This window comes from Leucoraja erinacea, chromosome 10 (assembly GCF_028641065.1).
Source record: "Leucoraja erinacea ecotype New England chromosome 10, Leri_hhj_1, whole genome shotgun sequence".
NCBI lineage: Eukaryota > Metazoa > Chordata > Chondrichthyes > Rajiformes > Rajidae > Leucoraja > Leucoraja erinaceus.
In genome coordinates this window covers 56,981,476-57,002,050 of record NC_073386.1, presented here as the reverse complement: position 1 = coordinate 57,002,050, position 20,575 = coordinate 56,981,476, and the positions used below count along the sequence as shown (strand labels likewise).

The 20,575-nt window shown below is 43.4% G+C and overlaps 1 protein-coding gene across 1 annotated transcript in view; it reads right to left on the bottom strand.

The window, feature by feature from the left end:
• The window catches only part of aspm (assembly factor for spindle microtubules), a 68,667-nt gene that overhangs the window by 5,237 nt on the left and 42,855 nt on the right, over positions 1–20,575 (bottom strand). The window contains 6 exon segments of the mRNA XM_055642415.1: positions 3,463–3,617; positions 5,966–6,158; positions 6,413–6,604; positions 15,463–15,612; positions 15,813–16,022; positions 18,921–19,080. Of these exon segments, the coding sequence (XP_055498390.1) occupies positions 3,463–3,617; positions 5,966–6,158; positions 6,413–6,604; positions 15,463–15,612; positions 15,813–16,022; positions 18,921–19,080 (1,060 nt within the window).

Sequence of the window (20,575 nt, the reverse complement as noted above, 5' to 3'; positions counted from 1 at the left end):
GTACCTGCATGCTTACTTTCATTGACTGATCAACAGGGACCCCTAGATCCAGACAAATATTATCTAAATGACACCATTCAGATAATAATCTGCCTTCCTGTTTTTGCTACCAAAGTGGATAACCTCGCATTTATCCACATTAAAGTACATCTGCCATGCATCTGCCCACTCACCCAACCTGGCCAAGTCACCCTGCATTCTCACAGCATCCTCATCAAAGTTCACACTGCCACCCAGCTTTGTGTCATCTACAAATTAGCTTAAATACTCTTAATCTTCTACAGATAACTGTATAAAGTGCCCTGACTGGCCGCATCCGATATGGTGTTGTAATTCCTACACAAAGGAACTCAAGAGGTCGCAGTGAGTGATGAACACAACCATCACGGGGCAGTCCTCCCCTCAATTGAAAGCATCTGCACAAGATGCTGCCTCAAGGCAGCAGCATGTATCATCATGGATCCACACCATCCAGGCCATTCCCTCTCCTTGCTGCTACCATCTGTACAGAAGCCTGAGGTCACCAGGTTCAGGAAGAGCTACTTTTCTACAACCATTCAGCCGACCTGTACAATCCTGATCCTATCTCGATAATGGAACACCATCCACCTAAAAACAGATTTTTATTTTAGATCCAAATTGGACCCAAAGGGGAAGCCAAGAAAGTGGAAATCGTATGGGACAAGATGGTGAAGGCATATGTTGGGGAAGGACATGTGGTTGCAGTAGTAAGTCCAGGTCAGAATATAGTCAAAGAGCAGCAGGAATCACTGATGGGACCAGTCAGAGGGCTTATCATGGAAATCCCAGAGGAGTACTTCTTTGAAGTAGGCATACTTTGAAATTTCATAGTAATGCAGTAAAATGGAGACACAAGAAACTAGAGATACTGGAACCCCGAGCAAAACACACAGTGCTGGAGGAACTCAGTGGGTTCAGCAGCATGTGGAGGGAATAGACAGACAAAGTCACGGGTCGAGTCCCTTCTTCATCCAGCACCATGTTTTGTTCAAGATTCCAGCATGTACAGTTTTGAGGTCATTAGAATGTTCATTATACCTGCACTTCACCATACTTGTGTAAGCTCAACAAGACTTGAACTCCATGCAACAAACAGGAGAATAAAAAGATGAACTAAATGAACCAATTATCAATTCCTATTTCAGCAGCTCTCTTGCAACATGTTAGTTAATGTAGGTCGCAAATATTTATTCTCTCATTTTAAGAAATATGTAAACAAATCATTCAAAATAATATTTAAATGCAAAACAAAGAGACTACTTCAAGTTAAACAATTTCAGTGCACGGCACAATTGAAAATAGTTGTCCCAAAGCACAGATATGACTTGGACTATGTTAAAGTTACTCCTTTTTGGCTATAACATTATCACCATCTAATTAATTCATACACATACATTATGGATGCTGGCAAATCCATGTAAATTCCAGTTAACATTGAAAATGTCCTCCTGTTGCCTTCCATCACAGCGAGGAGGAGATGCGCTGTGATGGATGTTTGTGTAAATTGTGTTGTGTCTTGGGTCTTTTTTGTGTGTATGACTGCAGAAACATTTCGTTTGAACCTCAAGGGGTTCAAATGGCGAATAAATTGTATTGTATTGTATTGTAAATCAATGGTATGACCCTGGGAAATGTTGTAACATTTGGATCTTACAACGCCAAATAGTCTTGCACAAGTATTTATTACTAAAAGGAGAATTTGATGGTGCACAACCTTTTATCCGACGATCCAAATAACGAAAACCTCCGAATAGCGACATTTTTTCGGTCCTTGAAAACGTTCACCGAGGGCGGCCCGCAGAGGTGACGGCGGAACCTCCGGTCGGTCCTCGAAGAAAGGGGAACTAAATCCCCATTCATAAAAGAGGTGAGGGTATATTGCGCGGGAGGGTTAATAATTGACAATATGCTGCTGCCTGCCCGCTGGGTTAAAAAGTTCCCACGGTAGACACGATACACAGTGTATCGTGAGTCTTGCGTGGGAACTTTTAAACTCAGCGTGCAGGCAGCAGCAAATTGTCGCTCCCTTCAGTTTCACCCCACCTACACCCCTCTGCTCCCCGGCCATGTGTGTGAACCCTTCCCTCCCCTCTCCAGCTCCCCGCTCATTGCACTGGCATGGGGGCTTTGCACTGTCTTCACGTTGGCAATTCTAGCAACGCAGTGCAGTCACCGGAGACGTCAGGACCAACGGGACACCAACCCCCAGGCCCACTGCAAGCACGGAGATCCCAGAGACCCACAGCCAGCAGCAGCCCAGCCCCGTTCCAACTCCAGAGGAAAACTGCAAATTGGCCGGAGACGTCAGGACCACCAGAAGCCGCTCCCCGATGGGCCGCTACGGCGACGTGGCAGTTCGCCCACAGCCCGAGCTGCGCCCTCTCATCGGGACACCGACCCCCAGGCCCACTGCAAGCACGGAGATCCCAGATCAGCAACTCCAGCCCAGCCCCGTTCCAACTCCAGAGGAACACACAGTGTATGGGCAGAAGCTGATGGTGTGCAAGGGACGTCTTGACCTTGGGGTAGCGCAGCTCGGGCTGTGGGCGAACTGCCACTTGTCGCCGCAGCGGCCCATCGGGGAGCGGATTCCTCTGGAGTTGGATGGGGAGGGAGGTATTGTGCTGTTTGATCGCCCCCTACTATCCCAGGGACAGGGAGACAGGACGTTCACCGAGGGCGGCCCGCAGAGATGACAGCGGAACCTCCGGTCGGTCCTCGAAGAAAGAGGAACTAAATCCCCATTCATAAAAGAGAAGGTGAGGGTATATTGCGCGGGAGGGTTAATAATTGACAATCTGCTGCTACCTGCCCGCTGAGTTAAAAAGTTCCCACGGTAGACACGATACACAGTGTATCGTGAGTCTTGCGTGGGAACTTTTAAACTCAGCGGGCAGGCAGCAGCAGATTGTCGCTCCCTTCAGTTTCACCCCACCTACACCCCTCTGCTTCCCGGCCATGTGTGTGACCCCTTCCCTCCCCTCTCCAGCTCCCCGCTCATTGCACCAGCGTGGGGGCTTTGTACTGTCTTCACGACGGCGATGGCTGCAGGTCAATGCAGTCACCGGAGACGTCAGGACCAATTGGACGTCGACCACCAGGCCCACCGCAAGCACAGAGATCCCAGAGACCCACAGCCAGCAGCAGCCCAGCCCAGCCCCGCTCCAACTTCTTCTGCCGGGATCAAGGCGCAAACTCGCGACCTTGCGGATATGAGCCGAGCACTCTACCACTGAGCCAGCCATTAAAATCTACGCAAAAAAATTTCCATTCCGAAGACCGACAAACTCTGAATTACGAAAGGTGCCTGGTCCCAAGGCTTTCGGATAAAAGGTTGTGCACCTGTAATGTTTAGCTGAAAAGATCAAATATATAAAGAACCAAACTGCCTATGAAGAATAGATAACAAAACTAACAATTGTGAGAGACTTCATACTATACCTTTGAAAGATTGAAAAGAACTTGAATTGCATGTTTAATGACGTCCATACAGGGCACACTGCGGTTACAACTTCTAATCAATGTGAAAATAATAGGTGTTGCTCCACTTTGAGCAAGATTTTCACAACAAACTGCAGATAGCCTGGTTGCAACTTCTGAAATATAATGAATGGAAAAACTAGTCAATCTTTTAAGATTAGAATTAGAATTCTTAAATCAGTGACTGAGATTACCAATTTACACTTAAAATATTTTAAAATATGGCCAAACATCACAATACATGTGAGAAAAGAGAGTCAATTGGATTTCTCTTCTATATTAAACCATCTTCAAGTTCGAGCAATCAGACTTCCTTCTCACCAGCATTAAATTGCACGTCTCCTCAGCGCACAATACCAAACTTTCCTCAATGATCCTCCCCACCCTTTCACACAAGCTTTTCTCTACTTTCTCCTTAGTTTTTCTTCTAATATCACGCCCATTTACTCATTTTGTTTGCTGGACCTGGCTCGTGCTCCTTTAATTCGAGCCACTAAATTGGTTATACTCCCTTTTCTTTCCTAGACACATGCGAGCCAACAATAAATGCCTTTGCTTTCTCAAATACTGCCTTTCTTTTCAAACCTGCAAAGCTGTTAACAAACAAAATTTGACAAGTGCATAACAAATGATGTAATCTATCATCTGTAGTTAAGGAGATGTTGGTGCTATCCAAACCCACATCCATTGTGCCATTACACAATGCAACCTTTTTAATAATATTTTAGTGCCAGTTATAATACTGCAGATCTCCTGTGAACGATTGGGGTATATGGTCAATTTTTATTATTCTCAATCTCACTACACCCACTCTCACAATTGGCCACATAATTCTCCTCAATTTCTTTGTATAGGTTCAGCTGAGATGGACAATTCTTATTTGATTCTGTTTCTATCCATGGCCATTCCCAAATAATCTACCATAATAGCATCTCTTCCTGTCCCTGTACTGAAAACACTTGGGTCTTCCTATGCATCTCTCACCTGCATGGTATCCTTGCAAAGTCATGACTTTTAGTTACTCCATTTCTGCATCACATTCAACACTCATTGATGGCATAAAGTTAGAAATGGTGCAGGGAAGATTGACAAGGATATTGCCTTATTTGCTCTTGAAACCCTCATCCTTAGGTACTCCATATAGGCAATCAGTAACCAGTATAACTCCAGTCAATAACCGAGGCAAATCAGTAACTGATCAGCGATGATGCCTGCATTTTTGTCCACCAGTGATGATGCCACAACTAGTTATAATATTGAACGATGACCTGAATGAAAAGACTGAATGTTCTACAGTTAAACTAGAAGATACAAAAATAGGTGTAGACACAATGAGTTTGCGAAGGGATATAGATAGAAGATAGACACAAAATGCTGGAGTAACTCAGCGGGGCAGGCAGCATCACTGGAGAGAAGGAATGGGTGACGTATCGGGTCAAGACCCTTCTTCAGGCTCAGATATAGATAGGTTAAAAAGATGACATGTAGCTGGCAGCTAAAATATAATTTGAGCAAACGCAAAGATGACCACATTGGAAAGAAGAATGGAAAAGCAAATTATTTAAACTGAGTGGGGCTACAAAATTTATCACTGTATTTTTGGCACACTTAACAATAAACTAAACTAAAATGTTGTGGATCAAGGGAATGTGCAGTGATAACACATGACACAAAGCTGGCATGAAGATGCAGCAGGTAACAAGGAAGGCAAATGGAATAGTGGTCTTTACTGTAAGAGGTATGGAGTATTAAAGACTATGCAGATTTTAATCTCCACAGTGATTGCATTGGAGACAATTCATACAAGGCTCACTAGTTGGATTCTTGTGATGAGGAGCTGAAGCAGAGATAGATGGAACCTATACTTACTGGAGTTGAGAAGAATGAGGGGTAATATTGTTGTAAATCAGGGGAATCTGTGAAGAATGTATAGGGCGACTGCGCAGACCAAGAAGGGGTCAAAGTTAAAGGGCAGCTAATTCCTATTAACTCTTTCCCCTCTCACCGTAAACACATGCCCTCGGGTTCTTGATTCTCCTACCCCGTGTAAAAGAGACCGCATTCACCCTATCATTCATTTTACATACCCATGATTTTATACACCTGGATAAGATCACCCCTCCGTCTCCTGCGCTCCAAGGAATAAAGTTCTAGCCTGCCCAACCTCTCCCTAAAGCTCATGCCTTTAAGTCCTGTCACCATCGTCATAAATCTTCTCTGCACTCTTTTCAGCTTAATGACACCAATCCTAAAGCAGGGCAAGTGAAACAGAACACTTGGGTAAGTATGTGAGAATTATAAGAACCACTGGAGGAAATCAGTTTGAATCGATGGACGTAGAATCATACATGGGAAATGTACAAGAAAAAAAACTTTACGAAGTATGCTGAATTTCAAATGTTATTGGAAACTGCTCAATAACTTTTTGATTTATAAAGTTTGTGGAAAATGAATAACAACAAACCTAAATGCTGTAAGGCTGCAAGAATGGAGGAGAAATGTTTATATTTAAGAATGTAATCCACAGCCACAGCCGTTCTGTTGCATAATTTCTGTTCCTCATGGCTGTTCTGATTGGCCTGTTGTATGCGGTGTCTGATCGCAATGATTTGAGGATTGCTCATTTTCTTACGCAACCAATATCCTTTCCACACAGCCTGCAAAAATGAGACATTTGTCGATATACTCTTCAATAAATAGATGCATTGTTACAAAAAAATCTCATATTCACCAAAGCCGTTATAAACTAATATTTGAGTTTCTAACTACTTCAGCAGAGGTTTATATATGTTTTTGATAGGTAAAACTAAATCGGTATGCAACACGTCTTTCCACACACACAAAACAATGAAATGCGCATTTTTCTTCTTACAATAACGTTTTGAATGCTCCAACGACACTAATAACTAACCTGCATTCTGATAATTCCACGGCAAGTTCTCTTTGCCTGGATATTAAAAAGAAACTTCCTGACAGATTTCTGAATGACAACAGCTGCTCTGTGCCGTCGCAACAGCCAGGCTTTCACAATCCGCTGTGATACAATGATCTTTTCACGTTCATTGATATATTGATTGCGTTGCAGCCAAGTCCGGAACCATCTCTATAATGCAAGGGGGGGAAACAACAATTTTGAAAGATAATTTGATTTGTTTCACAGAAATTAATACATCTTTGTGTATCAGTCAGAGGTAGACCTGAAAGACTTTGACAATAAAAACAAAAAAATCATGGGCTGTCCAAGGCACACAGTATAGAAACAAGTTGTCCCCCCCCACCACTACTGCCGCACAGATTGTATCATTACATAATCAATGAACATACCAACACGCAGACATAGTGTATATGGGCAGAAACCAGAACACCTGGAGAACATCCAAGCACAGGGAGAACATGCAAACGCCACACACGGTAGAGGTTAGGGTTTAACTTGGGTGCTAGCTGTAAGGCAGCAGCTGGTGGCTGTGGCAATGTTTTGCTCCTTATGCATTTTGCTTTTGACGGTTGGACAAACAGTTTATGCTCAGGCAGGGGTATATAGAATCACTATTTACAAACTAATTGGAAAGTTTTTCAGACACAAGGAACTGCAGGTGTTGGTTTACACAAAGACATAATACTGGAGTAACTCAGCAGCATCTCTGGAGAACATGAATAGGCAACATTTTGGGTTAGGATGTTGTTGTACCAGTAAGAACTGTTTGTTGCTTTCCCAACAACAAACCTTGGATTACAAGCAATATCAAGAGCCTCCTAAAAGAGATAAAGGAGGCTTTCAAGGTTGGTGACCGGGAAAATATCAAGAGGGTACAGCATGACCTGAAAAGGAGCTTGAAGCAGGCAAAAGAGGACTATAAAAGGAAGCTGGAGAGGAAACTGCAGCACAACAGCATCAAAGAGGTGTGGAGATGAATGAAGACCATCACTGGCTTCAAGGAGAAAAGAAGCCAGCCGTCAGGAGATGTGGACAAGCCCAATAAGTTTAACCTGTTTTGTAACAGGTTTGATCTGGTGTTCCCTCCTACCTCTGCAGGTACAGCCTCTCCCCCACCATCACCTCCACAAGGCAGCATCTCCTATGCCGGCATGGCGGACGAGGTGAGAGGTGAACTGAAGAGGCTGTGCTCTGGTAAAGCAGCTGGTCCTGATGGTGTATGTCCTAGGCTACTGAAAGACTGTGCAGCTCAGCATACGGAGCCTCTACAGACCATTTTCAACCCGAGTCTTCAGTCTGAGAGGGTACCAGGTCTGTGGAAAACATCAAGTCTCGTGCCGGTTCCCAAAGCAGGGCGGCCGACTGAGATCGACGACTTCACATTTCATATCATGAAGACAATGGAGCGGCTACTTCTTCGTCTCCTGAGACAAGTCCAGCACGCACTCGACCCACTACAGTTTGCGTACCAGGAGAACTTCTTCGTCTCCCTGCGCTGTAGAACCGAGCGGTTCAGAAGATCCTTCACCCCTGCAGCCATTAGATTTTATAATATTGATTGTTAATCTGTATGGGGATGCTTTGCCTTTTTAATAGTTATGTATTGGGTTCTTTTTAAGTATTTATTGCATTTATGTATTGTCTGCTTTATGTTCTGACTGTGTTGGCTACTGGATATCTGAATTTCCCTGAGGGGATCAATAAAGTATTTATCTATCTATCTAGACGGATTGTCGCAAGAAGTAGAAAGCTGGAGGCATGGTGGGGGCGGAACAAAGCCTGGTAAGTGATAGGTGGATACAGGTGCAGGAAGATTTTTGATTGGAGATCAAGCAGGAGAAGCTAAGCAAGAGAAAACACTGATTGGTTCTAGCCCAAGTGGGAGGAGAGAAGCGAGTCAAAGCGGGGAAAACAGTTGAAAACTGAGGAATTTGGTTTGTAAATCGGTAAATTAGGCAATTTATCAGTCAATATAAGCAAGACTGCTCTTAGGGAGCGGCAGTCAGGGAGCGGCCCTGTGAGTAAAGTGTGAGTCTTTGGCTCGAGTCTTCGGCGACGAGGCTACGCAAAACACTGCAGAGGGAGAGACGAAAGAAGGAGATGTCAGGCAAGCTGATTCAGTGTGATACTTGTTGTATATGGAGGAGGAGCCATCTTGAGGAACGGCTGCTAACCAGCAGCCGTCAGTTAAACTCGCTTTTTTTAAAAAAGTTTTTTTTAGTAAGTCCTGTCTCGTCCGTTTGGAGAAATGGACTTTTTAAATGTGGGGGGTAGGGGGCAATTTTATTTCTAGGTCCCTACCTGGTCGGTGAGGCAGCTTTTTCTCCGGCTGCCCTTCGACCCGTCCTCGCGGCCTACCAGTGGGCTCGGAGTGCTGAAAGGACTCTCCCGACGTCGGAGCAAGACCACCTGGTGAGAACGGCCAGGAACATCGGGCCTCCGTAGAGGCAATTGTGGTGGCCTCAATAGGCCTGACTTTGGGTGAACTTGGGGTTCGGGACTGGACATTGTGCCTTCCCCCACAGTGGTAACCATTGTGGGGGGATGATTTTCTGTCTCTACGTAATCCTGTTAGTCTTTGTTCAAGATGGCTGCTGTGAAGAGAGAGTGTACGCTGGCGCGCTTTAGCTGCCGCTGCTCTCTCTTCACATTGTGTTTTTGATTTTTTGTTTTTGGACTGAATTATGTTTTTAATTTGTGTTTCTGTGATGTCTTTATTATTTATTTTATTCAGACAATATGTTTTTTATTCCTGTTAATCTTTGTAAGGTGTCCTTGGGATGTCTGCAAGGCGCCCAAAAATAAAATTTATTATTATATGTGGGATCTCAAGGACACTGCTGGTGACTCTGGCTGCTACAAATGTGACAAGTGCATCCAGGTAGAGCTCCTGAAGGACCGTGTTGGGGAACTGGAGAAGCAAGTGGATGACCTCAGTTCCGTCTGAGAAACGGAGTCCTTCCTCGACAAGTCCTACAGTAAGGTTGTTACACGTAAGGTACTGGAAGAGAGAAGGTGGGAGACAGTGAGAAAGGGAGGGAAGCATGGATTGCAAACGTCCCCGGGTGTTGTACCTCTTGTGAACAGGTTTACCCACTTAGATGCTGTCGGGACAGAAGACGTTTTTACACTGAGCGGCGGACTGGCTTGCGATGCGAATAGGGCTGTTGAACCAAAACCAAAAAGGCCAAAGTCAGGCAACGCCATTGTAGTGGGAGACTCCATTGTGAGAGGTACGGACAGGGATTTCTGTGGCAACAGACGGGATTCAAGGATGGTGTGCTGCCTTCCTGGTGCCAGGATCCAGGATGTCACGGACAGAGTGCAGAAAATCCTCAAGGGCAAAGGTGAACAGCCAGAAGTGGTAGTGCATGTCGGCACAAACGATGTCGGAAAAAAGGGGATGAATATTCTGCAGCGTAACTTTAGAGAGCTCGGAAAAATGCTGAAAAGCAGGACCTCCAGTGTTGTTATCTCCGGTTTGTTTCCAGTTCCTCGTGCTGGCGAGAGCAGAAACAGGGTGATACGGGACATGAATGTGTGGCTGAGGAACTGGTGCACGGGGCTGGGATTTCGATTCTTAGATCACTGGGATCTGTTTTGGAGTAAGGGGAACTGTACAAATTGGACGGATTGCATCTTAACAGGTGGGGGACTAGCTTTCTGGCAGGCAGTTTTGCCACTGTCAAATGGGATAGTTGAGGATGGAGTTAAAGGGAAAGGGTTTCTTAAATGTGTGAGCGTAGAGACAGAGGGGTGTAAAATGAGGGTAGAAGCAATAGGTAAGCAAGGTGAAAAGTAAAAGTGGCAGGCAGACAAATCCAGGGCAAAAATCAAAAAGAACCACTTTTCAACATAATTGTATAAGGGGTAAGAGTGTTGTAAAAACAAGCCTGAAGGCTTTGTGTCTCAATGCAAGGAGCATTTGTAATAAGATGGATGAGTTGAATGTGCAGATAGCTATTAATGACTATGATATAGTTGGGATCACGGAGACATGGCTCCACGGTGACCAAGGCTGGGAGCTGAACATCCAGGGATATTCAATATTCAGGAGGGATAGACAGAAAGGGGAAGGAGGTGGGGTAGCGTTGCTGGTTAGAGATATAGATTGGGTGAATCAAATTGGCAAGGGTGCTGAGGAAGAGCATTTCTTGGAATGTATGCGGGATAGTTTTCTAAACCAACATCCAGAGGAACCAACGAGAGAGCAGGCTATTCTAGATTGGGTATTGAGTAATGAGGAAGGGTTAGTTAGCAGTCTTGTTGGGCGTGGCCCTTTGGGCAAGAGTGACCATAATATGGTTGAGTTCTTCAATAGGATGGAGAATGACATTGTTAATTCAGAAACAAGGGTCCTGAACTTAAAGAAAGGTAACTTTGAGGGTTGACTGGCAATTGATTCTTAATGGGTTGACGGTGGATTTGCAATGGAAGGCATTTAAAGACTGCATGGATGAACTACAACAATTGTTCATCCCAGGTACACAAAAATGCTGGAGAAACTCAGCGGGTGCAGCAGCATCTATGGAGCGAAGGAAATAGGTAACGTTTCGGGCCGAAACCCTTCTTCAGACTGATAGGGGGTGGGGGAGAAGCAAGGAAAAAGGGAGGAGGAGGAGCCCGAGGGCAGGGAGATGGGAGGAGACAGCTCGAGGGTTAAGGAAGGGGAGAAGACAGCAAGGGTTAGCAAAATTAGGAGAATTCAATGTTCATGCCCCCCGGACGCAGGCTACCCAGGCGGAATATGAGGTGCTGTTCCTCCAATTGTTGCTCACTCTGGCAATGGAGGAGACCCAGGACAGAGAGGTCGGATTGGGAATGGGAGGGGGAGTTGAAGTGCTGAGCCACCGGGAGGTCAGGTTAGTTATTGCGGACTGAGCGGAGGTGTTCGGCGAAACGATTGACCAACCTCCACTTAGTCTCACCGATGTAAATCAGCTGGCATCTAGAGCAGCGGATGCAGTAGATGAGGTTGGAGGAGATACAGGTGAACCTTTCTCGCACCTGGAACGACTGCTTGGGTCCTTGAATGGAGTCGAGGGGGGAGGTAAAGGGACAGGTGTTGCATTTCTTGCGGTTGCAACGGAAAGTGCCCGGGGAGGAGGTGGTACGGGAGGGAAGGGAAGAATTGACAAGGGAGTTGCGGAGGGAGCGGTCTTTGCGGAAGGCAGACATGGGGGGAGATGGGAAGATGTGGCGAGTGGTGGGGTCACGTTGGAGGTGGCGAAAATGGCGGAGGATGATTTGTTGTATTTGCCGGCTGGTGGGGTGAAAGGTGAGGACTAGGGGGACTCTGCCCTTTTTGCGAGTGCGGGGATGGGGAGAGAGAGTAGTGTTGCGTGGTATGGAAGAGACCCTGGTGCGAGCCTCATCTATGGTGGAGAAGGGGAATCCCCGTTCCCTGAAGAGCGAGGACATTTCCAATGCCCTGGTGTGGAACGTCTTATCCTGGGAGCAGATGCGGCGTATGCGGAGGAAATGGGAGTAGGGGATGGAGTCCTTACAGGACGCAGGGTGGGAAGACGTGTAGTCCAGATAGCCATGTGAGTCAGTGGGCTTGTAGTGTATGTCGGTCAGAAGTCTATCCCCTGCGATGGAGATGGTAAGGTCAAGGAATGGTAGGGAAGTGTCGGAAATGGTCCAGGTGTATTTGAGTGCCAGATGGAAGTTGGTGGTGAAGTGGATGAAGTCAGTCAGTTGTGTGAGGGTGCAGGAGGTGGCCCCAAAGCAGTCGTCAATGTAACGGAGGTAGAGGTAGAGGTCGGGGATGGGGCCCTGGTACGTATTGAACAAGGATTGTTCGACATACCCGACAAAGAGGCAGGCGTAGCTGGGGCCCATGCGTGTGCCCATAGCTACGCCTTGTGTTTGGAGGAAATGGGAGCAGTCAAACGTTAAGTTGTTGAGGGTGAGTACCAACTCCGCTAGGCGGAGGAGAGTGTCAGTGGCTGGGTATAGGTTGCTCCTCTGATCGAGGAAGAACCGGAGGGCTTTGAGGCCATCCTGGTGAGGGATGGAGGTGTAGAGTGACTGGACGTCCATGGTGAAGATGAGGGGGTGAGGGCCTAGAGAGTGGAATGCGCGGAGGCGGCGGAGAGTGTCTGAGGGGTCTAGAACATAGGTAGGAAGGGATTTGACCAAGGGGGATAGTATGGAGTCAAGGTATGTGGAGATGAGTTCGGTGGGGCACGAACAAGCAGAGACAATGGGTCTGCCGGGAGAGCCGGTAAAACCGGGCCGTGCGGGGCTGGGGAACGATGAGGTTTGGAAGCTTGGTCGGGCAGGGCGTGGGAGTTGATGACGTCGGTGATGGTGCTAGATATGGTGGCCTGGTGCTCGTCAGTGGGGTCATGGTCCAGGGGTAAATAGGAGGAGGTGTCCAAGAGTTGGCGTGTGGCCTCAGCTTTTTAGAGATCGACGCACCATCCCAGTTTGGCAAAAAAATAAATCAGGGAAGGTAGTGCATCCGTGGATAACAAGGGAAATCAGGAATAGTATCAAACCAAAAGATGAAGCATACAAATTAGCCAGAAAAAGCAGCCTACCAGAGGACTGGGAGAAATTTAGTCCAGCAGAGGAAGACAAAGGGCTTAATTAGGAAAGGGAAAATAGATTATGAAAGAAAACTGGCAGGGAACATAAAAAACTGACTGCAAAAGCTTTTACAGATATGTGAAGAGAAAAAGATTAGTTAAAACAAATGTAGGTCCCTTGTAGTCAGAAACAGGTGAATAAGGGGAACAAGGACATGGCAGACCAATTGAATAACTACTTTGGTTCTGTCTTCACTAAGGAAGACATAAATAATCTGCAGGAAATAGCACGGGACCGGGGGTCAAATGAGATGGAGGAACTGAGTGAAATCCAGGTTAGCCGGGAAGTGGTGTTAGGTAAATTAAATGGATTAAAGGCCCATAAATCCACAGGGTCAGATAGGATGCATCCAAGACTACTTAAGGAAGTAGCCCCAGAAATAGTGGCTGCATTAGTGATAATTTTTCAAAACCTTTTAGATTCTGGAGTAGTTCCTGAGGATTGGAGGATAGCTAATGTAACCCCACTTTTTAAAAAGGGAGGGAGAGAGAAAACGGGAAATTACAGACCAGTTAGTCTAACGTCAGTAGTGGGGAAACTGCTAGAATCAGTTATTAAAGATGGGATAGCAGCACATTTGGAAAGTGGTGAAATCATTGGAGAAAAATAAGCATGGATTTATGAAAGGTAAATCATGTCTGACGAATATATAGTATTTTTCGAGGATGTAACTAGTAGAGTGGATAAGGGAGAACCAGTGGATGAAGTTATATCTGGACTTTCAGAAGGCTTTCGACAAGTTCCCACATAAGAGATTAGTATACAACTTTAAGCACACGGTATTGGGGGTTCAGTATTGATGTGGATAGAGAACTGGCTGGCAGACAGGAAGCAAAGAGTAGGTGTAATCGGGTCCTTTTTACAATGGCAGGCAGTGACTAGTGAGGTACTGCAAGGCTCAGTAGCGGGACCCCAGCTATTTACTATGTATATTAATGATTTGGACGAGGGAATTCAATGCAACATCTCCAAGTTTGCGGATGACACAAAGCTGGGGGGCAGTGTTAGCTGTGTGGTGGATGCTAGGAGGCTGCAAGGTGACTTGGATGGGCTGGGTGTGTGGGCAAATGCATGGCCGATGCAGTATAATGTGGATAAATGTGAGGTTATCCATTTTGGTGGCAAAAAATGGAAAGTAGACTATTATCTGAATTAGGAAATGGGGAGATGCAACGAGACCTGGGTGTCATGGTACACCAGTCATTAAAAGTAGGCATGCAGGTGCAGCAGGCAGTGAAGAAGGCAAATGGTATGTTAGCATTCATAGCAAAAGGATTTGAATATAGGAGCAGGGAGGTTCTACTGCAGTTGTACAGGGTCTTGGTGAGACCACATTGCGTACAGTTTTGGTTTCCTAATCTGAGGATAGACATTCTTGCCATAGAGGGAGTACAGAGAAGATTCACCAGACTGATTCCTGGGATGTCAGGACTTTCATATGAAGAAAGACTGGATAGACTTGGTTTGTACTCGCTAGAATTTAGAAGATTGAGGAGGGATCTTAAAGAAACTTACAAAATTCTTAAGGGGATGGACAGGCTGGATGCAGGAAGATTGTTCCTGATGTTGGGGAAGTCCAGAACACGGGGTCACAGTTTAAGGATAAGGGGGAAATCTTTTAGGACCAAGATGAGGAAAACATTTTTCACACATAGAGTGGTGAATCTCTGGAATTCTCTGCCACAGAAGGTAGTTGAGGCTAGTTCATTGGCTATATTTAAGAGTGAGTCAGATGTGGCCCTTGTGGCTAAAAGGATCAGGGGATATGGAGAGAAGGCAGGTACAGGATACTGAGTTGGATGATCAGCCATGATCATATTGAATGGGCTCGAAGGGCCGAATGGCCTACTCCTGCACATCTTTTCTATGTTTCTATGAGATGGGTGCCAAAGGCCAGACATGAAAAGACAAAAAGTGTGATTTAAGGGGAAAGGACGTGAATTGTGAAGCCAGAGAACGGAATATCACTGAAAGGAAATGAGTGGGTGGGAAAGTAGAAATGGGAAAGGGAAAGAGAGAAATGGGTACCGTCCAGCTATTCCGCTCCTCTTTTCTCTTTGCCTGACCTAGATGGACTCTCATTTCTCCCTTTACCTTTCAGTCTTCCCTTCCACAATTACAACATACCTGTGATAAAGGAGGAATTTGTCATATTTTATTAGCTCTTGAACATCTCATGGATATGTTAGGTAGATGTGAACATTTTGTTTTTCAGTACTGATTAAAACTGTTAAAATGATCCTTGAATCTTTTGAAGCAAATAGTAAATAACAAGTCTGGAATAACCCCTCCAAACAATAATTATATTACAATATTATAACATGGTGACCAGATTAGTTCTTCTGTTAGCATGTCAAACTCTAGATTTTCTGAAATTTAAAAAAAGGTTGATCAGCGAGAAGAAGTTCACCTTTTCCATTATTTATTACCTGAATATAAATGACTGAGTTGATCTTGTCTTTCGCACGTTTAAGAGCCATATAGTCTCTGAATGCCTTCTGAATCTTAATAGCGCAAATATTGTGATATGCAACAGCAATGAAACAAAGCCTTCTTTGTGCTGCTTTTTTCTCAGCAAGCTGTAAATGAGGATAAGTAAAAAGATTATTATTTAATATGGCATGACCATACCACAGTAAAATACCCTTTTACAGCATTCCAGTCATTACAGTTCATATATTCAAATTTGAACTCTAAATGATAGTCTTGTTACAACTTTCTACAAACTGTCAATGTTAAAAGACACAAAATGCTGGAGTAACAGCATTACTAATAATACCTTTTTACGAACCAACCACCCACGACAAAGGGACTGCAAGCAAATCACCAACTTCCTAATTTTATTGTATTTCGCCTTTTCAATTTGTGCAAGATGCCATGCTCGGTATTGTCTCTGTATAACCATTGCAGCCTTTCTTTGCTGAAGGAACTTCTTTCTTTGGGTATAAGCTCCAAATGTAAGTTGAATTAGAGAAGCTGCTTCATGTTTCTGCAATTCCAATGAAAGATGATAAGCACTCAGAGTACAATGATGTGGCAGTTTCATTCATTCCAACTAATTAAGCTTCATTCAATTTCACATATTGGATCAATGGATCGTGCTTTGTAAGCATAACAAGGTTCTTTGAAGAAATTAAATTATTAGATGAGGGGAGGGGTAAACAGTGGGGCAAATTCCAAGTTCTATGCAGAGTTTAATGACTGGAAAAGAAACAAGCAATTATGCAGTTAAACTAATGCATTGACTGATGAATCGTGGACTGCAAAGCAGGGCAAAGAGGTGAAAATAGCTTGGGGCCGTGCAGTGATCTTCAAGTGCAGGCTTTAAATGGTGATGGGAGCTTTCATTGTGGCATAGGAGTCTTGCAATCAGAGAGCATGTCAATCCAGATACAACAACCCAAAGCTGCTCTACCCAAAACAAAAATAAGCTATTTGTTTAAAGTATGGAATATAAATTATGGTTTTAAGTGACCAATAAAAATATTCCATCACAAAACAACAAACAAAATTGGATACTGCTACATCTTGAATCAATGTATGAACATTTAATTTTAAGATAAAAGAATGAACTTTAAATATTCATTTTCCTTTAATATAAATTGACTGTGTCTATTGAAGAAATTATTCAAATCTGCCAAAACAGAAGGGGGAAAATACTCTCCCATCGTAAACATAGTTTCCAATCTAGTGTAAATCATTCAATATTGGACAAACCAGAAACGGAACCATTCTGCTGATGTTAAAAATATACACTGATTTCTGCAGAGGAAAAGCTCATGTATGAGTGTGGATAGGGTTAAGGTGGAGAAGAAAATTAACAAAGGGAGGGGAATGATGATACAAAAAAAACCCCACTTGATTTGATTTGGGACAGCACTACGGCCAGCGGCTTTGAGTGAGCATTATATTCAGAACAAATTTCTCTGGACTAACGTAAATTGTCATTCTGGGCCTGTAGCTCTTATGATCTAAGTGAAATCTTGTGCCGACATACATTCCTTCCACGATCCTGGAACTGACTGGTTTGTCTTCATACTTAAGCACATGGAGAATGTAAGATGCTAGCAATCTTACCAACCCATATACATTCAAGAATAAAACTCTATTCTTATTATATGAGGTAAAAGAGTAATCCAAAGTTTTGACAATGTGTTACATGGTCATCAGTGCTGTGACAAATTAAGTCAAAACAACAGCCCTGAACTGGAGGAATGCAGCGATCTGTTTTGCAGGATCGAAGGAAGATGCAGCCAATTCAAATCCCTTGAAGTAGCAATGTTACAAAATGTTAATCAAGTCTGCAATTTATCCCATCAGATAAAGCATAAAAATAAGTTTAACTTGACACCTAATTCACTTTCATATCTCAAGTATTTAAAAAGTTATGGCCATTTTCATACTCGGAAATTAGCAACTTGTTCCCTATTGATTTTCTATGGACATAACAAAAAAGCTGTGATCGTGGACAGTCAAAAGCCCATAACTTTCTTAAAAATTAAGAGAACTGAATGAAATTTTCAGTTATCGTAGATTGAAGCATTCTGAAACAAATATAAAACAATCTTACTTGGATAACCTAAAATTAAAGCATATAATTAGTTAGTTACCCAATTGTAGCTAATTTCAAACTTCAATTACTAGATCTAAATATCTATCCATTTCTTAATAAATGATCAACATTTTTAAATAGCCTAAGTGTCCAAATAATATTCACAAATAATTCACAATAAAATATGATTTTTAAATCTCATTGACATTAATTTATAGGCCAAATGGAAGGAATTTAGTGTTCAATTGCTGTAAATTAAAGTCCATTTAAATCAGCTTTCTAGTGGGATCCTGTGAACGTGCTGCTTTAGAACGATCACATTGCGGTGGATTTGTGCCCTCAAATGCCCAGAAAAATACTGCGGGATATAATGGGGCCATAATTAGCTACTCGCAACATTAAACTTTGTATAAAGGGATCTTAAGAAGCCCTTTTTAATATAAAAATAAACAGCCTACCTTCTGTTGTCCCCTGTATGAGATCCGGCCGGTTGCCGGACGTCGGGGGTTTAGAGGTTAATTTTTAAACTACTATAACAACTAGATAAAGCCCTTAAAAGTAATAATAGCTAAAGCGACGGAATCTTCCAGCAATTTTTCATTAATAATTAACTAGGCTGAACATCCTCGATTTGAACAGCCTAGGGGAAATCGCGTTTTAAACCCGCCCCCCTCTAAACGGCGCCAAAATCGCACACAAGGGCTGGAACAGATTTTCAGCGACGCTTCAGGTAGGCTTTGCAACATACCTACTTGAAGGATTTGAACACAATGAGAACTTAATATCAGAAATTATGTCTCTGTTTCCATTGGGACGTTCAAAAATATTGGTATTCTATTATTGTTGAACAATGCAATTAAAGCCATTATTATCTCCGATTTTCACAGCACAATTTTAAAAAATGCACCTCTACATTTAAAATATAAAGAATTGATAAGTATTACTATTGAAAAAAATAAACATTCACTGGTCATTAAAATTTATGAACATATCAAATATTTTATTTGAACAAATTAGAAAAATAGGCAATCATTATGCAATGCCACAGGTCTAGATTGTGGCTTCACTGCATACACTAGAATGTCACACAGAAGTGCATCCTGTCCCCTCAGACCATTCCTGCTTTACCCCTCGTCTCAGTGCCCACAGTTCACTCTGACGTTTTGTACTATAATGCATAGGTGCAGGCATCAGGAATGAGTTGACCTGTGCACTATACAACTATTGAGCAGCTTGGCCGACTCCTATTTCACTTTCCACACTTTTTCTCACCTCCGGTGTTCCCAGCAACTTGTTTTTATTTCACCAGGTTGCAAATTACTATAAAAAAGTTACCCTGATCATTTGGTTTCTGACTTTCCATCCTTTGCAAAAGGCCTGGATTTTGACAGCTGCCTTGGCTCTTGTGCGTTTTGCATGCTCCAATTTCCTTGCTGCCACAGCCACTTTCCATCTACGTTGAATAACAATTGTGGCAACTTGGATTTTTAGAAACCTGCAAACGCAAAATTTACAAATGTTATTAATTTAATCAAAATACATTTAACTTTTAGAGGACTTAACATTCAAAGACAACTTCGTCAAAACAACCCATGTACATTAGAAATAAAAAGGAACCATAAATGCTCGTCTATACCAAAGATAGACACAAATGCTGGAGTAACTCAGCTGGTCAGGCAGCATCTCTGGAGAATTCTCAGGAGGTGACGTTTCAGGTCAAGACGCATCTGAAAATGATTAGATGACACCATTTATCCATTTTCTCCAGAAATGCACCTTGATCAACTGAGTTACTCCAGCATTTTGTGTCCATCTACATACACTGGTGATTTGTTCTCAATATTAATTTGCAACTTCATTTCTTGAAAACCAGTGGTAACTTCTGGACCCTTCCCCATTACTCACACTCTAACACAAATTAGTATCTTTCTAATTCAGGAAATTTGACAGAAAATGTGTATAATTTTATGGCACGGAATGTTGGTGCAAGTGGAAAAACAGTTCCTGTCCTCTTAAACAGGACACACAAGACTGCTGCAACTGAGCTAACAGCTTGGGAGTCCAACTAAGAATGTACAGAGAAACACGAGGAGGACTCTACTGACCTGTTGGCTCCTCGCATTATGGTTGCGAAGACAAAAGGACCAGTGGCCTGATCCTAAAACAATTAATCTTGTTAGGAATATAGGGAGTTTCTTACTAAAGGGAATGTGGCTACTAATGATAACAAGCCTGTTGAGTACCAATAAAGGGATGTGGCATTAAATCATTTATTGAACCAAAGGGATGTTTTCTTATGGCTAGATATTGACCAGGGAATCAATATGGTTAAAAAGTAATATTAGACAAGTACATGGAAAGGATATGTTTAGAGGGTATGGACCAAGCGCAGGCAGGTGGGACTAGTGTAGCTGGGACATGTTGGCCGATGTGGGCAAGTTGGGCCGAAGGGCCAGTTTCCACACTGTATCAATCTATGACTCGATAACTGTTTATAGATCTCAGTATTGAGAATATAGATCACATTCAATTGTGTAGGAAGGAACTGTAGTTGCTGGTTTAAATCGATGATAGACACAAAAAAGGACGTTCCTTAGGGATCAACAACATGGAAGCGTATGCGTGGAGTTAACGGGAAAGAGAGTGCAGAAAAGGTCATGGAAGTCTCCAGTAATAACAGGACAGAAAGTTTAAAAAGGGAGAAGAGAGTAAGGTCAAGTAAAATCGGGATGGTTGTGAGAGGGGTGGTCAACACCAAATTGAAGGTATTATATGCGAATGCACGTAGCATGAGGAACAAATTGGATAAGCTTGTAGCACAGTTGGAAACTGGCAGCCATGAAATGGATCAGAGCTGGGCGCTGAATATACAGGGTTATACGTCCAATCGGAAAGGTGGGCAGAGGATGTGGGGTAGCTTGGTTGGTTAGGAATGAACATCAGTCCTTAGCGAGAGATGACAGATGATCAGATGTAGAGTTGTTGTGGAT